Source organism: Augochlora pura, chromosome 7 (genome assembly GCF_028453695.1).
Source record: "Augochlora pura isolate Apur16 chromosome 7, APUR_v2.2.1, whole genome shotgun sequence".
Taxonomy (NCBI): domain Eukaryota; kingdom Metazoa; phylum Arthropoda; class Insecta; order Hymenoptera; family Halictidae; genus Augochlora; species Augochlora pura.
Genome location: NC_135778.1, coordinates 32,252,278 through 32,272,131, shown reverse-complemented (window position 1 = coordinate 32,272,131; position 19,854 = coordinate 32,252,278). Strand labels below are relative to the sequence as shown.

The following is a 19,854-nucleotide window of genomic DNA, read 5'->3' as shown; positions in this document are numbered from 1 at the left end:
CAGGCAATTGTTTGAATGAAGTGTATTTACGTAGATGTCAAATTAAAATACTAACACAACACAAACGTTCATTCCCATTCGGGAACTTTGTATAAAGATATGCATTGCATTCATAGTTTGTGCAAAAGATGCCTGGTACGCGAGGCAAGAAATAAAATAATAACTGACTGAACATATTCTCGATCATCCACATGGGTTAACATGTGCGAATGCGATGGAATTGACTATTTACCAATTTGCCTATCAATTTAACCCTACCTATGTATGCAAGACATATTTACACGAATACAAATTCAGTATCAGAAATAGCTATATAAAATACAACCATGTAACAAAGAGTTACACATTAGAAGCAAACAGATGCTGATCCTTTACGCGTACGGGGTATGAAAAACTAACACAGACACGTCTCGGCGGAACATTCACTCGCGACCATGTTAGAAAAAACAAATTTAGTATCTTGATCACGATTGATATAAATCTGACTGAGAAGCTAAGTGAATTCTCGTTAGCAGACTTCGGTGGTGTTTTTACAAATGCAGCAATGTTGGATCAAGTGATAGAAAATTAGCACGTTCTCACCGCCTCCATCACTCTTAGAGCCAACCCTCGTCATTTTCTCCAGCAAATCACGCGTTTCCCCTCTTCGGAAATGTACCTCCACCACGCCAATAGCCCCGCCCATTTGCTCAAACCGCGCCCTCTACTATCTCTACTCAATCGCGCGTTCTGTAACCGTATCCCTACCACGTGTACTACTCCGCCCATCAGACTTTGAGAAGAAATTGCGTGCCCTGCACTGTAGAACCTCATAAACGGAACCGCGTAGTACTCTTTTTATTATATTTATATCTATTTATTATTATTATTCATATTTGTTAGGGTGTGATGAATTCCTTGGTAATCTTCACCGATCAAATGTGTACATCCAGGACGGTTAAAGCTACCAACAGCAGCCTGATGAGTTGTTGTTGGGTGGGTAATATAAATCCCTTGCCCCCAGGGTTATTGTTCTTGAAATTCTGTTTCTTTCCCCTGACGTGTAGGCGTGGGCTGACGTGCGGCCGCGGGAGTCATTCCTTCGATCACATCGATCCCAGAGACCCGGGGTTTGTAGTATCTGCAATAGATAACCGGTTAATTTGTCTCCTATGTTTATTTATTCAAGAATCATACCTTCTGCACGAGCTCCTCGAATGAGCATATGATGCCGTCTTGTGTCTTGGCACTGCTCTCGATGTACATCATCTGATGTCTTCTGGCAAACCGTAGGCCCTCCTCTGTGGTGACCACCCGGTTCGGCAGGTCTATCTTGTTGCCTATCACTATCTTAACAATGTCTGTCTTGTTGCAGTAAGTAGTCAATTCCTCCAACCATAATTCCAGCTTCTGGAAGGACGTCTTGTTCGTGACGTCGTACACCAAAATAGCACCTTGACCATCCCTATAGTAATTAGGTGTTAGGGTACGAAAACGTTCTTGTCCAGCAGTGTCCTGCAACAGATTTTTGATCAGTTGAATAAACAGTAGCAATGGTGGCACATCACAAAACTAAAGCAACTAACCCAGATGGCAAGCGTTACCGTATTCCCATCGACTGTGATCCTTTTGGTCTTGCAGTCTATGCCAACGGTCACCTGTAAATTCTCCTGGAAACAACCCTCTGTAAAACTGAGGATTATACTGCAAGAAAAATTTGGTAAAAATTTATTTATGCTATTTTCCTGCTACAGAATTTATTGAGAAGCATACCTAGACTTTCCCACATCGCTTTCTCCAAGTATCAACAATTTCAACACTGTCATTACATCCGTAGTGGCAGGTGTGTCATTGTGGTTAATTGGCCCTTCGTGGTTAAACATGATAAATAATTGTAACTGAAGGTTTTTCGACAAATGTGGGGTACAGCTGAGTTAATCTGTTGAGGACAGAGTGAGACAAAAATTCTCGGATAAAATACAACGTCACTGATGCACAATCCAAATCACAAATAACAATACAGTCATGTCAAACGCGACCTAGATGATAACGTTCGAAATATCAAAACAATTATCTATAATAGTGCCCGCTAAAGAATGTAGATGTCGCTTCAATTTGTTTCCAACAATTATTTCCTGGATCAACAGTCTTACGGGAGTGTTTATTGCTTGGTGGTCGATCGCGAAACGAGGCTAGCGAAGATTTAACCACTTGCGCTGGAAAGACGTGCCACGCACGTCGTAATGCTTTTGTCACAGAATCGCCAACGACGTGGTACGTACGTCGTCATGCGATTGTCACGGAAACAACAACGACGCGCATGGCACGTCGGGTGGGATTGTTTGCCAAAGCACAGATCATCATTGCACTGCATAGAGTACAGTGAAATTAAATTAGCTTAGAAAATATATGTCTTTTTCCGATTTCTTCGAGGCCTCGAACACTGTGTGACGCCTACCAACGAGTTACACTGAACCGTTCTGGTACACGCGTCGGTGAATCTTTTGCCAGCGCGAGTGGTTAAACCCAGCGACCGGGACGATCTACCAGTGGCCAACTTCTGAGAAAGGCTGACCGTCGTGAGATCGAAAATGACCCCTGGTCCCGCTGGAGTCCCCGCGACGTCCTTGCGCACGGTCGACCGTCGTCTACGGAATTCCCATTCGCGAGAGTAAAAGAGGTCCGAGCGATGCGGGCCGAAGAATTCCTTGGCTAAAATTACATGCTCCGCAATGGAAAAAAATATGGCCGTCGGGATTCCTAACCTCGCGTACCAGCGGTGCTCGTTATCGCGAGCCAGGAGATAACAATTTTATCAACGGTGCTCGGCGAACGACGATCAGAAAAATGTGAGTTCGTAGAGACGGCACTCTCTGGTGGGCTACTCGGTTACGGAGGCTGTGATCGATGCCCCGCGGCCCTGGATCCGATAAATACCACGGCGGAGCGAGAAGAGGGGCCATCGGGCATGCGATCAGCGATCTATTGACTTGCCTAACTGTCGCCACGGACACCGATACCGACACCTACGATCCTCTCTCTCTCTCTCTCTTCTCATATATACACACCCGACTTGCCGCTAGAACGTTCTCAACCGAGATCCCATCCCCGAGATCATTCCGCCGATAAAAGTAAGTTTTCGTTCGCTATAGTGGCAGAACGACAAAACGAACAGAAGAAAAAAAGATGGCCGCCGGTGGGCTGCCATGAAGGGGCTGCGTCGCTCGTGCTCGTGGAAATGGGACGTTGCGACATCCAAGTGTCACCGTGGTCGTGCTCGTGAAGTGTCACAAAGTGTTCCCGAGGTGACGTGAAGTGTTTTGTGTCGATTCCCCGAGACGCCGATTGATTTTCCGTGGTCATGGCATCCGACGGGTAAGAGAACCATTTATATTTCGGCCACACTCAGGTCTCTCCTTGGGGGAATGGAGATCTGACGGGGAGAGAGAGACACGGGCCGCTGTTGGGTCTATGTTTCACAGATCGATAGTGAATTTTTTTCCCAGTGACCCGTCCCAGTTTCATCGAAAAAGAGCCTGGCCACTATCCATGGTGGTCTCTATCGTTCCGTCGTCGTTCTAATCGGTTGCTATCAGGGTGGGTCTCTTTTTGGAACGGATCCTGCGGGTTTCGAACCTCCTATGGGATTATATCTCATGTCCTCCTTTCCGTCTCGCTCTCGCTAACTTCTTTCTCTCTTTCTTTCTTTCTCTCTCTCTCTCTCTCTCTCTCTCTCTCGCGCGCGCGCGCTCTCTTTCTTTTTCTCATTCTCGCTCGCACAAGCACACACTCTCGCTCTTGTCACTTTCAGTTTTTTTTTCCTTCGCTGTGTACATACAACTATGTACGGACGAAATTCTGCTGCCTATTTCAGTCAATTAAACGGATAGCATGACATCAGACGGTTTGCTCGAATTGCGGCTAGCATTCCTTTTAATTTGTGGTTATGGGGTGGGAGTGAACACCCTTTTGTGTCAGGGACTGTCGGGTTTGAAATTGTTACGTTTCCCTGTTGCTCGGGATTGTTGTTGACAGTGTCAATCGATTTCGATCGGTTCAATTCTGGTCGGTTCGGGTCTCCGAGGGGAAGATAATCGCCGATAAAACGGCCTCTCGCCATGCTGCGTTTTGCCGCAGATTTGGCAGAATGCTATTGATTAATTATTTATAACTTACGGTTGATCCGTGCGATTTTCAGTTTGCCACCGGTGACCACCGTGGACGCAATCCTCCTCTGCTTCCTTATCATTTATACGATTGACGTGTTCGACGCTGTTCTCTCCTTCGCTATCCGTTATGCTTTTTTATTCACTTTGCCGTATTATTTTTAGAGTTTTTAATTATAGCGGCTAACGGAGTAACAAATTTATCTTGTATTCACCCCGCACGCCTTGATAACTTGACGCGCGTTTATAGAAGGTGTTAACACTTTTAAATGTCAGGGTTTTCTAATCCCATAAGACCTTGCTGCAGCTGCAACGTCGTGCATTAGTGTATCCAACTCGGGTTTGAGTCAGTGGTATTTTTTTGTAAACTACTAAAATATGTGCACAGTCGAGGTTGTAAATTATTAACGTGTTGCGTATGGTTACAGTAGAATGGAATGGGTGGAAATCATAGAGCCACGTACCCAGGAGCATATGTACGCGAACCTTACCACTGGAGAATGTGTATGGGACCCTCCTCCTGGAGTGCCAGTGTAAGTGTCACATTTTTGTTACGGCTATAACATTATCAAGCCAACTTTCTTAGAAAGACAGATAAATGCTTATCTAGGATTGAGTTGTCTTTCAGATTTAATTAGCCTGGTGAAAGTTATCAACGTATAAGGCTCTCCTTGGTAACATAGGAAGCATTTATAATTGCACAGAGATTTCTACTCCGGTGTATGATCTGAATTTAAATACCGTGCATTCCACCAATCAGTTTAGAATTTTTAATAATAGTTGTTCCATTCGATTCCAGGAAAAAGACAGACAACAATCAATGGTGGGAACTGTTCGATCAAAATACTTCACGGTTTTACTATTATAATGCAACCTCCCAGAAAACTGTATGGCACCGTCCAAGTGATTGTGACATCATACCGCTAGCAAAGCTCCAGGTGAGTGATTCATCATTACTGATAACAAGCATCGAGTCCCTGTGAGTTTCAGCATTGATAGTACCAATGACTTTGTCAAAAACTAGGTGGGTCATGTAAATATGCCCATGGCGAATGATAACTCTGAGCTCTTCCATGCTGTCACGCACAGTGTAGAGGATCTAAGTGTGTAAGCTGTCTGCTCTCCTCTCAGCTATAAATAGACCTTTGTAGCTGAGAGAAAAAAGTACCGTGAGATAAACCTGAGAATCTCTGGAACTGCAATGCACGTTACCAAACGAATTTGATAGCCATATTGGTCACTGTCAGACTTCTCGCGTCGTCAAAAATTACTGCTTAATTAATTAAAAAATAATCCTCGCCGCAGACGTTGAAACAGAATACAGAGCCGGCAAGCAGCAGCGGAGTGGACAACCAGAAGACAACCGAGCCAAGAAAGAAAGAATCCGTTTCCACCCAGACACAGACCCCTTCCGTAAGCCGATCGACAAGGTTCAGCCACCAAGAAAGTTCCAATCTGTCTTCTTCGTTGGTACGTTTCCCGAACCGTCTTCCATCTCCTAGACAACGTTCTAACGATAATAATACCACAGCAAAGTGGAAGCGCAAATAAAACACGGATATCCGGTGTCGGTGTGGACCTCCAGACGTCGCCGCCCTCTCCTTCGCCATCGACGAGGCGTCACCACCATCACCACCACCATCACCATAACAACAGGCACCACAGGCACCATGAAGTGCCCACGGCTCGCCGGCAGCACAATCACTCGCAGGATTCCGGGCGTTCCAGCGACAGTTCTGTCTCCCACAGTCGAACGTCCTTGGAATCGCCTGGTTACCGGTTGCTGGACTCTCCTCACCGACACCAGCACCATAGACCTGCCCAACAGGCGCCAGCCAACCAAGCACAATCCTCGCCCAGACAGCATAGCGGCACCCTGGAGGCCAGGGGTCACAAGAGCGGCACCCTGGAGAGCGTGAAGAACCAAAAGTCCGTGCCGCTGGGCGAGCCACCGCCATTAGGTTTATCGCTTTCCACTAGCACCCCTCTGTTCAAGAAGAAGACGTTCGTTGACTCGCAGCAACGCGAGGGTAGGACAGGCAATTTAGAATTGGAAAAGAATAAAAATGGTAAGAATGTGAGTCAAGTTTCGCCTGTTCGTTTGCCGCCACGTACACCGTGGCCGGCAAGCCCTCGTCCGCTCCGTCGGGAATGTTCATTCCTAAGAACGTACGAGGGTTTAGGCATCTACGGGGTTTGATCCGATGCGTTCACGTTCCAGGTAGGGAGAGTAGTAGAGGCTCCTACGGTCCGGAGCCGAGCACCTCACCATATCGCGACTCGTTGATGGAGTCTAGACTATTCAGGCAGGAGATGCCTCCATACCGTCCGCCAGAAGTTCAATTGAGTCATAGTTATAAATCGCAGGGTGAGAAGTATGGCTCCCTGGTGGAAAGTAGCAATCGTTATCATAGAGATAGGGACAGAGAGATACATCATAGAGAGAGAGTAAATAGTTTGGACAAGACGAACCCTTCAGCCTTTTATCCAAGTTCCATGCATTCGCGTAATATGAATAAGCAAGATAATACTGGTAGCATAGGGAGGAGGCATCATGGTTGCTCGGTGTCCTTGTCCGAGGCGAATGTCAGGGACATGTACGGGGCCATGTTGACCGAGAGAAACGAACCTTCGAAGAGCTTGGTCAGGGGCACCGCGGGTGTCCTCGGCGGCGCGTCCAAGCAGCGTAGCGTCGATGTCGGCGAGAGGGAGCGGGAGCGAGAAAAGGAGTTCAGAAGAAACACAGCGTGCAATAATTCGATTGATTGTAAGCCGACCTTGAAGCTCCGGGTGCCCGAAATTATCTCCTGGCCTTGGCAATCGTTTAGCTACACGAAGGCTTCACGGGCCAGGAGCTAATTTACACATCCACCATTTTCCTCAGCAACCCTAGGCTCTATAATATCCCGGAAATTGTTCCTCAAGGTGTGCAGCAGCCACTGGCCCGAAGCTACAGTTTTGTACAGCAACAGAAGCAGCAGCAGAAGATGCAGCAGATGCACCAACAGCAGTCTAGGAGAAGGGACCGGGACGACGACTCGATGCACGAGCGTTACCTGATCAGTCAGAGCCATGAACAGCCCAGGCAAAGGCTCAGTAGCAACACTAGCAGTAGCAATAGTAGTAACAGTAGCAGCAACAGCGCGGTCGGCGAAGAGACCGAAGGACTCACGGAGGTAGACGACAACAAGAAGAAGAGAAGCAACGGCAACCCTAGTCCACCGCCGTCCTCGTTCTATAGGATCCCGTTGTCCGACGCCGATTACTTGTTGCCGCTTCAGCACTATATACTCCAGCAAGCGAAACTCTCAGGTGGGTCTCTAGAATCCTTCGACTGACCCTCATAGAACCATGTCTCCATCGTCGTTCTTCGTACCGTAGGTTGTTATAAGTTCGGAGATCCTTTGTTAGTAGAGGAAGGTGATGATTCCTTGGACGAGGAGGGCGGAAGGGGCGAGGACATCGGCGGGAGGGCCGAGGACGACTCCGACGACCAGTTCGCGGACGACGAGGCAGCCAGCAACCAGGGCGACTCTTCCAGCCAGGAGTACCTCGAAGACCATTACGCAGGTTAGTTCGATAAGCTCTCTGCAATTAGGGGATCATGCGTTAACGTTACAGCCAGCAAACATTAAAAACAACGGACGTGTGTTACTCTGTAAAAATGATGGTATTAAATTTATTTAGAGTTTCCGTAAAGTTTTTAACAACCGACACTTAGATTAACAAAATTGATCCGATCATTTCCTACGAGAGAGTCTTTTTAACTTCAGTAATTCTTAAATACAAAATGTGATAAGCCGGTCCTTCCGACCGGCTCGGTAGACTTGGTGATAAGTCCTCGTTGGTGTCGCAGACTTGGGCAATTATGACACGGCCGGCTTGGCGACCTACTACAACACCGCGGACACGCTGACGAGGCCACAGGTGCGGCCACCGTCTCCTCCGAACACCACGGCGCAGACGGACACCAGGGACATCGTGACGGCGACGAGACAGGTGACGATTCCCACCTGCACGATCAGCACTCTGCCTACGATCGGCAGCGGAGTGGACAACATCGACACCGAGGAGGCCAGAAGAAACGACAGCGCCGGGGGTGGTGGCGACATCGAGAAGTACGCGCAAGACAATCTGAACCTGAACTGCGGCCGGCCGAAGGGTCTGAGGTTGTTGTTTCGGAAGAAGTTCAGCGTGCGGGACATCCTCAGCTGGTCAAAGGACCCGATCCCGCAGCCGATGCTGGTCGTGGTGGACGGTGAAAAGTTACTGAAGCGGGAGGCCTGCAACCTGTTCAGGCTGGTGCAAGTGTACATGGGTGATCGGAAGGCGAACGTCGGCATGACGCTGGACAGTGTAGCGATGGACATTGTAAATACCGCGTTCTCGAAGCCACCGTTGAGGGACGAGCTGTACGTCCAGATCTGCAGGCAGACCACCGAGAACCCGAGGAAGGACAGTCTCCGCAGAGGCTGGGAGCTGATGGCCGTCTGTCTGGCCTTCGTGCCTCCCAGCGCCACCTTCGAGCCCTACCTCGAGGGCTATATGAACAGACACCGGGATCCAAACTTCCAGTTCTCGGAGGTGGCCAAGTGGCCGATCCACGTGCAGGTCAGCCACTACGCCACGGTGGCTTGCAGGCGTCTTCAGCGGATAGGCGCCCACGGGAAACGACAGCCTCGTAAGGCGACCATAGAGGACATAGATCAAGCCAGGGTATGTCGTCCGATTCAGTCGCTGTTGTCCACTAATTCTGCCAAGGAGTATTGATCGGCGTTTCTGCCTCTTTCAGATCCAGATCTTCCGGGCGTCCATGTTCGGGGCCACGCTGTCTGAAGTGATGGCGCTGCAAAGAGACAAATTCCCTACCCGAGAGTTACCATGGATACAAACCACCTTGACGAGGCAGGTGCTGACTCGCGGCGGCATTGTGACCGAGGGCATTTTCAGGGTGTCCGCGGACGCGGACGAAGTTAGCGCTTTGAAGGCTTGTCTGGATAGGTTCGAAGATAGCACGATCCTAGCGGCTTCCCAGGACGCGCACGCGCCTGCCTCTCTGTTGAAGCTATGGGTCCGCGAGCTCTATGAGCCGCTGATTCCCGACTCCTTCTACGCGGAGTGCGTGTCGATGAGACACGACGACCCTGATGTCTCGGCAGCCAACGTTGCTGCCCTAGTTGATAGGCTGCCTGATTTGAACCGTCGGGTCCTGTGCCATTTGATACGGTTTCTACAGGTGGATAGCTCTCTTGAACCTCCCATTGTTTGTCTAGCTACGTGGCAACGCTGATATCTGATTTTTGATCTTTCAGATCTTCGCTAGACACGAAGTGGTGGCCCGCACCAAGATGGACGCCAACAACCTGGCCATGGTGATGGCGCCGAACATTCTGCGATGCACCTCGCAAGATCCCCGCGTGATCTTGGAGAACGCACGGAAAGAGATGGCTTTTGTTCGTACTCTAATCGAGTCATTAGAAACTGCTTGGGTCGATGATCTTCACTGACCTTATTCTATTGCGCTAGAAGAATGAACGCTCTAGACTACTATGCCAAATGAAATCAGCTGTATATTCATAAGTATTGTTAGTTATTTCACTATTTCTCTATTATCTTTCACCTTCGTTTGGTCTCGTCTTCATCACACCAATCACCAAACCAACCGCCACCGTGGGCCCTTCCTCCACCCCACCTCCGAATAGTCCCCTCTCTCTCTCTCTCACTCTCTCACTCCCCTTTCGCCCCCGATCCCCCTGTTTAAATGTTCTTAAATGGTAATTTTAGTGCTACGAGTCTTACCAAGCTAATCACACACAGACACCGAGTCCCCATCCGCCTCTCCTCGTTCCCTATTTATTAATTTATATTGCAAATTATATGTTATACAGATAGAGATTATTATTATATTATGTATATCACTATATATCATATTATATATTTTACCAATCCCCTTGTTACCGCGTTGATCGTAACGCGGACGGCTTTTTTACTCGATTATTGTTGAATCTCGTGTAAGATAAACAGGAATCATGTGTTACCGTGTATAGCTCTGCACTCCGCGATGATCTTTTTGTATAAGCGACGAACATTGGCGTGTACAACCGTTTATCGAGGAGTAAACATTGCAAAGGATTAGCAAGCTGTACAAAACTGTGTTTCAATTCACTCCGACGGAATTTTCGGGGATACTTACCTCGCGCTGCGTGTTTCGTATACGGGGTGACTCGCGAGAAACAGTCCACCGAAGTGTCTCTGCTTGAATTTCAAATCGGCACGGAGTCATCCTCATCGGGGGATACTATCTTTTCGCACGACGATATCGACGATCTTCCTACATTAATTTTAATCCTGAGGTCTTTTCGAAGGTCAGCGATTTATTTTTAAACGTACTTCGCGTGTTTTTTTTATTCCCCCCCGGTAAGTTCATCATCGTCGCTAGTTGTTCCGGTGCTTCCATTTTTTATCGAATCAGAGACACTGCGATTTCTGGTTTCCCACGATTTCTCTCCTATACAGGGACATCCTGTATGCGTGTGTCTTTTGTTTTTTGTTCTTGTTTGTTTTTCTTTTTCTTTTTTTTAGATATTGCGGCTGTTCAAACAACAACTGTTGGCGTTCTGTATGGCATAACAAATTTATATTTCACAATCGACGATGCTTATAAAAATTACCACTAAACAACGCTACACAAGTTAATCGTTTACAGCTGCTTCTCTTATTTTCTGGTTTGTACGATTCCTACCGAACGAGTGTTAACGTTACCAGTAAATTATGCATTAAATATAATATATATATATATATATAGATATGTATAGATATGTATAGTTAAATTATACAGACAAAATATCACAAACGATGGTAGCCGTTGTGCCGTCGGCCGGCACTCTGTCTTTTCGGTTCGTTTTCGTCGATGTAAATACCGTAGAAGGAATTAGTAATTAGCAAATCGTTTCTGGAAGCCGATATAGCATAACCACTCGCAAAACATATCTGCTTTCTAACGCTACACCTTAGCATTATCTAGTTTACACCTATCGAATTTTATATACAAGATGTACAGAGTTTCGTTGATTATACTAATACTGCTGCTGACGTGTGCCAATTCCTAGGTTCTCTTCAATCAGTGTCGTTAATATTCATTTACCAGGCGGGCATTTTTCGCACTCGGACGACTACGAGAAATCTCACGTTCTCCTGGTGTCCGCCGAGAGAAATTTTGCGAAACGATTTTTCTCCGTAGGCTTAATACGTTTTTTCGACCGCGACGTCAGCATTCCAAGATAAGTATCCACATTCACAATGTTTTGTTTAATACTTTCTTTTTGTTCTTTTTTCCCCGAGCACATACAGTATGTGTATACATATAATGTATAATAAGCACTGCTTGGTTCCTCGAGAGTCTCCGTTCGCTTAAGTTCCGCGTAGGACCCGATCGAATAAATCTCTAGAGCGATCGAGTTTTCCGTAGTCGATTTTTTAGTAACCGAATTTACCATGTTTCGTCACAGGAACAACGCGTCGCGTCTTTCTCTCGGTCCGGTCGCACTAACGTTGGCCACTTTTCAGGACCCCAAACGTGTGTCAGCAATTGTCGACGAACGACGCCGTGGACCCGCTGGCTATCTCGGCGTATTCCTGCCTGCTAGCCGAGCAGAGCTTGCTGGTGTAGTCTGTCTCCCTTTTTCTGCGCAAACAGATACGAGACAGGTACCTACGTTAGTCTCGTCAAAAAAAGAACGGATGCATTACGCAAGCAGAGAATTAGTTGAATCTCGCGCGGAGCAGCGATTCACGTAATGTATCCTAAACGCACACCTGATCGTTAACACTTCTTACGGAACGTTACAGGATTTGAGCGTACTCTTGACTATTGCGTGGCCGAATAAATTTGTAAAGTTCTTGTTCTGTATTCACTACTACATTAATTAGAAAAGTTGGTCAGCTATTCGAAAGATCCCTTTCAGCTCTACGACACTTGTATTCGTTTTTTTAAATAATTTAATTCTTTATGAATTTTTAGGCTTTTAAATGGAACATCCTGGAAGCAAAAATCAGCATTTTTGATAGTTGCTATTTTTCAATTTCGATTGAAGTCGTTATTCTGAAGATTGTCCAACCCGAGACGTGTCGTCGAGGTCAAAGTTGTCTCTTTTGAACTTTGCGAACCATTTCTGTTTAATAAACTCATTAATAACCCGCGTCGACAGCTTTCTGACCTCGATGAAAAGCGAAAAATAGCAGATATCGAAATTTCTGACTTTTGCGTCCTGTATACTTTATTTTTAAGCCTAAAAGATTATGAAAAATTAAATGATTAAAAAAAGCGAATATGACAGTTTCGTAGAACTGGAACAGATCTTTCGAACAGCTTACTCGCTTGGTCAATTATTGCGCAAGTCGTTATAAAACAAAAACTCCACGAGTTTATCAGCCCACGCAACATATTATCCAATCGTGTGGCGTGAACGATAGTGTTAAATAACTGACTCTGTTATGTACATTCTCGATACAAGTGCCTGATGTGAATGGAAAATTCATGGAGCTAGGAAACGATTGTAGATCGCGCGTCGAAATTTTTTTTTGGGGGACTGCGGACGAATTATGGGGGGCGTAGAAGTAATCGCGGGGCTTCTGGAGAAATTGTAAAAGGTGTATCGGGTGTCATAGTCATTATTATCGGTGGTATTCTAAGAGATTCGGGATGAGACGATGTTAAACTTACCCTCTTCCAGGGAGCTCCATAACGTCGACAGTGACGCTGTTCACGTAGAGGCGATCGTTGCACCAGAAGAAGCACAGTGATCGTGGTTGGAGCACGTCCATGTCGTAGGTCCATGAAAGTTCGACTCGCCTGATTTTTCCAATTTCACCGGTCGCCCCCGCTGGATGCGCGACGACCATTCGCACCGTCGATCCGTGTTCCAATTTCATGTAACCGCTGCTTGGGCGAAAGAAACGAGACTGTTTAGCACTGATAAAGTCTACCGATCGCGATATGATGGCAGAAAATGAAACTCATGACTCTATGTATTTCGCAGGAACGAATAAAGTTTGTCCCCGAAACCTTCCTCATCGCGATGATCATTTTTCTTAATATAATACACTCTCATGCATATGTATACGGACACCTTTCACCTTTAATGAATAGAATAAGAATAAGAGGTAAATTGGTTTTCGTTATTATTAGTGCAATATTGACAGAATATGTCTTTTAATATAGTATAAAGGACGTAAAAAGATCATAGTACTATTTAGTAGTGATTTCATAATTTTTTTGGATAATTGTTTTAATAGAGTAAACCGACCACTGCTGGTCAAATGACCAGTTTTGCATTTGTGATTTAATAGTTATAGGAGTCCGAGCTATTTTCATTATAAATCGTTGAATATATCTCTTTATTCAAGCACGCATTGTCATAATAACTGTACAAATCTTAAGTAAACTCAATCTTGTAATTATTACAAGATAATACTTGTTAGTTACTTTTAGACTTCCGTAGGTTTACTGTTACTTATGAAAGTGTCCGGATACTTTTGGACGATGGTGTACATTTCTTAACCCTTTGCACTCGAGTGGTAACTCTTTGGCACCACTAAAATTTGTTTCATCACGTCCCAAGATAATTTTTATACCAACAAAGTTTAGATCTAAAAAATTATTGAATAGTGAAACTGTTGGTATGATTCGCAAGAATCAATTTTTTATGCATAAAAGTGCATTTTGCAGTATAGAATGAAAATAGTATGAGACAGGAAAATGATTTCAGATTGACAGTTGAAACCGCTTCGAGTGCAGAGGGTTAGAATTCGCGAATGTAACCTGGGATGTAATTTCACCTGGGAGTTAGATCGACGTCACGAATGATGCCATTTTCGGCGTGAAGAGTAACTTTCATAAATCCTTGGACCCAACTCTCTGCAGTCGGTGGCCGAGCGAGGTTGATCGTGAGTCGATAATGCCTTCCTGCAAAGGAACAATGTGAAGTGGATCGCCGACGCTTCATAAAAATGCGCGTTCGCTGTTCGAACGAGTGCAGTTCTCGAGCAGCTTGTAGGCGGTGAAAAATCCGATCTCGACGCATACGCGAAATTGTGGTTACTGGTTTCTAATCGATATGTAGGGCAAGTTTAAATCAGCTTCGTGACACGCCGTGATTTTCCTTGTTACGATAAGAAGGAGAAAGCAGGCTGTCATAATTTATTAGTAATAATTGCGTAAAATCCGAAAACGCCACCCGCCATCTATTTTGTCATAAAATGGGATCCGAACGATAGAAAGTCGTAATTCTATTTCACGATGAGTGTTCCTGCGTTGAATGCGCCGGCGTGTGCGTGATCATTGTACAATGCAACGCAACGTATGGTAGAATATATTATTACACGACCTATCATTTACTATTAATAATTGATTATTTTTAAGCCGAGGTTGTTTAGCTTCGACGGCGTCGTCACAGATGGAGCAGTCTTTCCATGTTAACGCAGATTATTTTATTCCACTGTGTAGTTCAAAAGAGTCATCGTAAGTGTTCTGCTACTGTTTAATTTTTAATTTATGCCAAGATCATGTACCACATAGCAGAAGATGTTTCGTCTAGTAAAAATGTTTATTTAGAGTACTGACTTAATTATATTAAATTACATATAATTCTCCTCATAAGATTAAAATTGATTGAAAATACCTAATTTTCCAACACTGTTTATGTTTTTCAAGCTGTTAATATAATAATTGTAATAGTATTAAATATTTATTCATATGCGTACAATAGATTTTAAATTATCCATTCTAGCGAAAGACAAACTTCTTTACGAGACAAAACATTTTCTGACGTGTCCTATAGCCGCTGACATAGTTAATAAGCTTTTGTTTAGTCGTAGAAATATTTTACCAAATCAACAATGAGATGCAAATGGCGCTTACTGCAATAAGGGTCCTCCTTTCCAGTGGTGAAGAAGAACTTAGACCCCAGCAACGACAGAACATCCTGCCCCATGGCCTGTCGCCTGACGAGCGCCGGACTGGTATCCGCATGGTACCCCATAACGCCGCAGCTGAGGCTGTTGTTGCTCTTGCAAGAGAAGCACTCACCCCTCAGGAAGCTGGCGTAACTGGAGCACTCGTGCGCCACGTATTGGCACTTGGAGTTGATGCTCTCGATGAACAGTTTTATGGCACGCACGTGATTGCAGGCCACCAGCACCCTCGATGCCTCCTCGAGACCCTCCCTGATCAGCGTCAGAGGAAGGGACGGGGTGGTTTCGCTGAGATCCGTACACCCCGGCTGCTCCTTGCCGTTGTTGGGGTAGAAGTCCAAGTGGCCACATGGCTGACTCATTCCGTATCCTGGAAGTCCTTATCGTGTACTAAGTTAGATTGGCTATGCTTCGTGACTTAAACGAATCGGCGGATTCGCGGGGACTTCTTCCTTTATTTCTGCAATTTTTCCGATTGCTATTGCACGAAATTTTCTGTAATACCACCACGAAAAGTATTCGAACGCCTGAAACGCGATTACTTTCTTTCTAATTGAACTAAGTTACTTGGTTTCTTCTTTTTAATATTTTTGCTGCTGCGCGAACGACTTCAAAATTTTATTAACCTCTTGCGATATAATAATGAGTTAGACTCGTGGTGAAGATTTTATGCAACCTCTGCTATATATGAATATTATTAATTTCTTCTACATCGAAGTAAAAATAAATTCATCTGTGATCTAAGTACAGAAACGATGATAAATGAAGACAATACAGGAAATAGAGAAATTGTCTGGTCCTATTAGAAATATTACGAAGTATGAATAAGTGTTAATCGTTACAGCATGAAAGGAGCGATAGTGCAAGAGGTTAAATTAAAATTTCTTATTTAACTAAGTTGAAATTGATAAGATGTGTTTTATGACGGCAATTATGTTTCTAATATTCCTAAATTCTGGGGATCATTGTAGAATTAGGATGGTATTGTAGGATTGGCGTACAAATTAATTTTCAAATCTGTGCAGATATTAATAAGTAACATGTGTATAATAAATAAAATCTGTATAATAATATAAATATTTTGTTAATAGGTAAAACTCTGAGCAATAACAATAATAGTTTAAAATTTAAAATACTTAAACTCTCGCTATTAATTCTCTTTGTCATACCAAGTAGCAACATAATTGCCACAATTATTCAATTCATTATATGATAATCTAGTCCATCCAACATTAAAAAAATCATTCGAGTTATTAAATCTAGTTTTAAGAAAGTCCAGTCTGAAGAGGTGTTCGAATACTTTCTGCCAGGGGTTGCAGCATCGGAAATCGACTCGAAATAAAACGGACCCGACGAATATATTTTTCTGAGATATCATATAAGATAGGTTGATCCTTGGTGATTTTCCTTACCTAAGAAAAAGATGCTTTTACCATCAGTGTGAATGACGTCGACTAGCTTCGCGTCAGTATAGTCCAGTCTCAGATGACTAGGCATTCCTTGGAAGTACGGCTCGGCAGGGTCCAAGCCCGTGATCCGGCCAATAATCCCGTTCAATTTCTCTCCAGCGTAACCGGCCGTGTGGGCGCCCAGACTGTGCCCAATTAGGTGTACATCGTTAGGGTCCAGTCTGTAATTTGTCTGTAACCAAAGAAATTCTGAATAATTGCTTCTATAAACGGATTGGAACTGTTCGTTCCGTCCAAAGACGGTACGAATCAGCTCGGCAGAGCCTAAAATGTTGTTCATATACATCGAGACTAGGCTCGGATTTATTTCGAATAGAATGTTGCAAAATAAAATCGCGATACCTGCAAGTGCTTAACGAGATGAGCGATTTCGAGGCCAACGAGTCTGGTGTTAGCCGTGGCCTGGGTGTAGAGAGGCAGACTGCCTCCTGCCCAGTCGACAATGATGACATTGTAGTCGTCGTGCCTGAGCAACTCATTCCTCATTTCCTACGGTTAATGAACATTCAGGTTAAAAAATGCCGGTTTCGAGCTGTTCGATCGATCTTTACGCAAACAACATTCAAATCAACGGCAAACGATTCTTGCTTAACATAGTGGATTCGCCTAACCCGAAGACATAACATTGCTCTTGAGCTGCTTGTTCTGTGAAAAGATTGTCGGAACTTAAAGTAATCAGATCAGTTCGATTCGTGACTGATTGAAAACCGATGGCCGAGAAAGTTTGATTTTGACAAACCGATCGGCGTCGTTTCAATTAGATCAATCTCGATACCAATTTCTGAATCATTGAACGGTTTTTAAATTGATCGGCGATGCGTCTCGGGCTTACCTTGACCCAATTACTAAGGGGTGTGTCTATAAAACCATGAATGATGAATTTTGTCTTTCGTTTCGGATTGAAGTAAGAGCGTTTGATGGACTTATCTTTAGCGACTATCAGCACCTGGCCCTGAAACATCAAATAGCAATTAAATGGAACCTTTAATGGACGACCGACGATTGTACTCACTTCTAAGGGGTTTTCTTTCGTATACAAAATGAATCTCGTATTGATAACCTCTCGCGGAAGAGGGAAGACGTTCAGGGGCCTGTGGATGAGGTGGTACCAGCTCCTGGTTATGTTCAAACAGCCTAGTTCATCGTAGCAACGTGTTTCGTTCTCGACTGTTCACACCACATACAGATTATTGTAAACAGGTGGATATTAGTTTAATACCGTTACGGATGCTACTATCTTGTCGTTGCCTGTCCCATTAGTATGTTTTTAGGGGTGTGACCCTCCCTGTTATATTATATTTTATGAAACGCGTCTTTCCCCATTGCTATAATCTACTATTCAGGATATCTATTATAATGTTTGGAATAATTACATGGTAACCATGGTATGTTGACCTCGATTCGATCGCTACGTGCCCACTGCCATGGGTCCAGGATTCCGGCGTAGCAGATGACAGGAGCCAATGCGACGAGTAGAAAAACCGACGCTCCTTCGCCCTCTGTGGCTCCTAGCTTCTTCCTCCTTATCCTGCAATAAAATTAAACCGGATACAATTAATATTATAAATAATGTAATTATCGATCCGAATTCACAGAGAAAGTGTCGTCGAATGTTTGAAGATCGAAAAGAAGAGTTTGGACCGCATACCGCATCTTTATTTTTCAAAAAAAAGGAGTGACTTTCGCTTCGATTGAACAGCTCGCTAATTTTCACGGTAATCGTAAAACGATTCGCCAGTTTTCACGGGCTGCGGAGACGACAAAGAATCGCGTGCTCGATGAAATCACTTTTACACAACACTGGTCATTGGCGCACCGTTGTGACTTAGCTTAACAGTTGCCCTAATGAAAGATCGCTCTGGATACGACTGTTGTGCTGAGGGAACACGCCACTGTTGTAAATCGCAACACGTAACAGTGGTCGGTATACCAAATGGTCTGAAGTGTGATGGACGAGTGAAAAAAGTTGTGATTCTTTCTGGAAGGGGAGGATAGACGGCCTTCGAGGATACGACAACCTTGTCTGAGACGTCTTCTTAATTCCTGGAATATTCATGGCCATCCAGATATTTCTTTCGACACTCTATTTTATTGCATTGGCCTCCGAAGGTCTCCGATTTGGCGAACCCGTGACCAAAGCAACGAATAAACCGGTCGACACGTGCTCGTTCTCGATTATAATACCTGAACGATTCTTTCGAAGATGATACATCAAACGCGCGACTTTCAAAACGGAGATTTAATTGAAGAATCTTGCACGATTAGAGGAATTCGAGCTTGCGCCGCGTCGCGGAAAATCATCGTTGTGGAAATATACTTTCTACTCCGCAACGTTAAGGCGCTATCATTGCGCGGATTCCGCGGTGTGTACGGTCTGAAAAATGCGGAATAAAGTGGAATGCGTAGAAAAAGGTAACGGTAACTTGGGAACCTGTATTACGGTGACGTATAAGGTCGGCGTTCGCGTGGAATGTCGCACGATACCCTGTTCGTCTGCATTTCTTATCAGCAGCTGCGGCGAGGACTCGGAGCTACACCGTATTAACTCTGCCCATCAATTTCAGCTCATTCCCAATTCGTGACGGTCTAATCTTGCTAAGCATAATCGTTCATAAATTGTTTCTCCAAGAAATCACCGTTCTCTTCCTTCGCCACTGGATCGGTTGAAACCTAGGCGAGACTTAGGAGTCCCAAACTCGTCGCAACGCGGACGAACTGAAGGAAACTCGGTCAAACTCGAGGCAGTTCAATATAAGTTAAGACAAGCGTGTTTAACAGGAGACAACTTGGTCAAGCTCAAGAAAACTTGTGACAATTCGTTTAGAATTAAATTAATTTAGCAGCTGAATTCAGGATAATTCAATCAAAACGACGACAACTCGGTCAAATACAATACAATTCAATCAAACAGAAAATAATTCAGATAAACCGAAGATAACTCAGTAAATCTCAACGCAACTCGGTCAAGCGCAACACAAGAGTGCCAAACTCCATCGAACAGAGAGCAGGAGAATCTATCCGAAGACAATTTGCTAAATTTCGAACGGACTGAACTTGATCGACTTGCCATCGGATATCACATCGAATATCGTCGTTCCTGTGTAGTCCCAATTTCGCCACGCGTTTCCAAACACAGCACGACGACGTAACAGCCAGACTCTGGCGTGCCGTGTTGCGTAATTCTAGATCGGTGTCACCTAAAAACGCGGAGAACCCGCTAACTTACACCCATCGGCGGTGTTTACCCGTCCCGGCCACCCCGTTACGTA

The 19,854-nt window shown here is 44.8% G+C and overlaps 3 protein-coding genes across 11 annotated transcripts in view; 1 reads left to right on the top strand and 2 right to left on the bottom strand.

Moving 5' to 3' along the window:
• Positions 1-14: 14 nt before the first annotated feature.
• On the bottom strand, positions 15-3,164 carry LOC144473600 (ras-related protein Rab-18-B). Of its 4 annotated transcripts, none has more exons than XM_078187614.1 (5): positions 3,048-3,164; positions 1,753-1,918; positions 1,566-1,683; positions 1,177-1,494; positions 15-1,120 (listed from the first exon to the last, which is right to left on the bottom strand). In XM_078187614.1, the coding sequence occupies exons 2-5, from the start codon at positions 1,860-1,862 to the stop codon at positions 944-946; spliced, it is 723 nt and encodes a 240-aa protein (XP_078043740.1). In that variant the 5' UTR covers positions 1,863-1,918; positions 3,048-3,164; the 3' UTR covers positions 15-943. The 4 variants fall into 4 exon arrangements, with proteins under 4 accessions (XP_078043740.1, XP_078043739.1, XP_078043737.1 ...); XM_078187613.1 differs by lacking the exon at positions 3,048-3,164 and adding an exon at positions 2,745-2,884; XM_078187611.1 differs by lacking the exon at positions 3,048-3,164 and adding an exon at positions 2,555-2,694.
• A 48-nt stretch (positions 3,165-3,212) lies between these two features.
• Positions 3,213-13,208, top strand: Rhogap93b (MyTH4 and RhoGAP_KIAA1688 domain-containing protein RhoGAP93B). 4 transcript variants are annotated; one of them, XM_078187604.1, is made up of 12 exons: positions 3,213-3,354; positions 4,574-4,678; positions 4,945-5,083; positions 5,451-5,615; positions 5,677-6,214; positions 6,367-6,912; positions 7,071-7,457; positions 7,560-7,715; positions 8,002-8,861; positions 8,938-9,381; positions 9,458-11,852; positions 12,878-13,208. In XM_078187604.1, exons 1-11 carry the CDS (start codon positions 3,341-3,343, stop codon positions 9,650-9,652), a joined length of 3,549 nt encoding a protein of 1,182 aa, XP_078043730.1. In that variant the 5' UTR covers positions 3,213-3,340; the 3' UTR covers positions 9,653-11,852; positions 12,878-13,208. The 4 variants fall into 4 exon arrangements, with proteins under 4 accessions (XP_078043730.1, XP_078043728.1, XP_078043726.1 ...); XM_078187602.1 differs by having other exon boundaries at positions 7,557-7,715; XM_078187600.1 differs by having other exon boundaries at positions 7,527-7,715.
• LOC144473597 (pancreatic triacylglycerol lipase) overlaps positions 9,798-19,854 on the bottom strand; it is a 28,171-nt gene continuing 18,114 nt past the window's right edge. For 2 of the 3 annotated variants that reach the window (XM_078187607.1, XM_078187605.1), the window contains exons 2-10: positions 17,959-18,113; positions 17,598-17,752; positions 17,418-17,537; positions 16,928-17,074; positions 16,529-16,757; positions 15,064-15,495; positions 13,983-14,109; positions 12,868-13,083; positions 9,798-11,829 (exon numbers count right to left, since the gene is read on the bottom strand). In XM_078187607.1, the coding sequence (XP_078043733.1) occupies positions 11,727-11,829; positions 12,868-13,083; positions 13,983-14,109; positions 15,064-15,495; positions 16,529-16,757; positions 16,928-17,074; positions 17,418-17,537; positions 17,598-17,752; positions 17,959-18,113 (1,684 nt within the window). In that variant the 3' untranslated portion in view covers positions 9,798-11,726. The remainder of the gene's footprint in view (positions 11,830-12,867; positions 13,084-13,982; positions 14,110-15,063; positions 15,496-16,528; positions 16,758-16,927; positions 17,075-17,417; positions 17,538-17,597; positions 17,753-17,958; positions 18,114-19,854) is intronic. The other variant, XM_078187606.1, reaches the window with a different exon arrangement.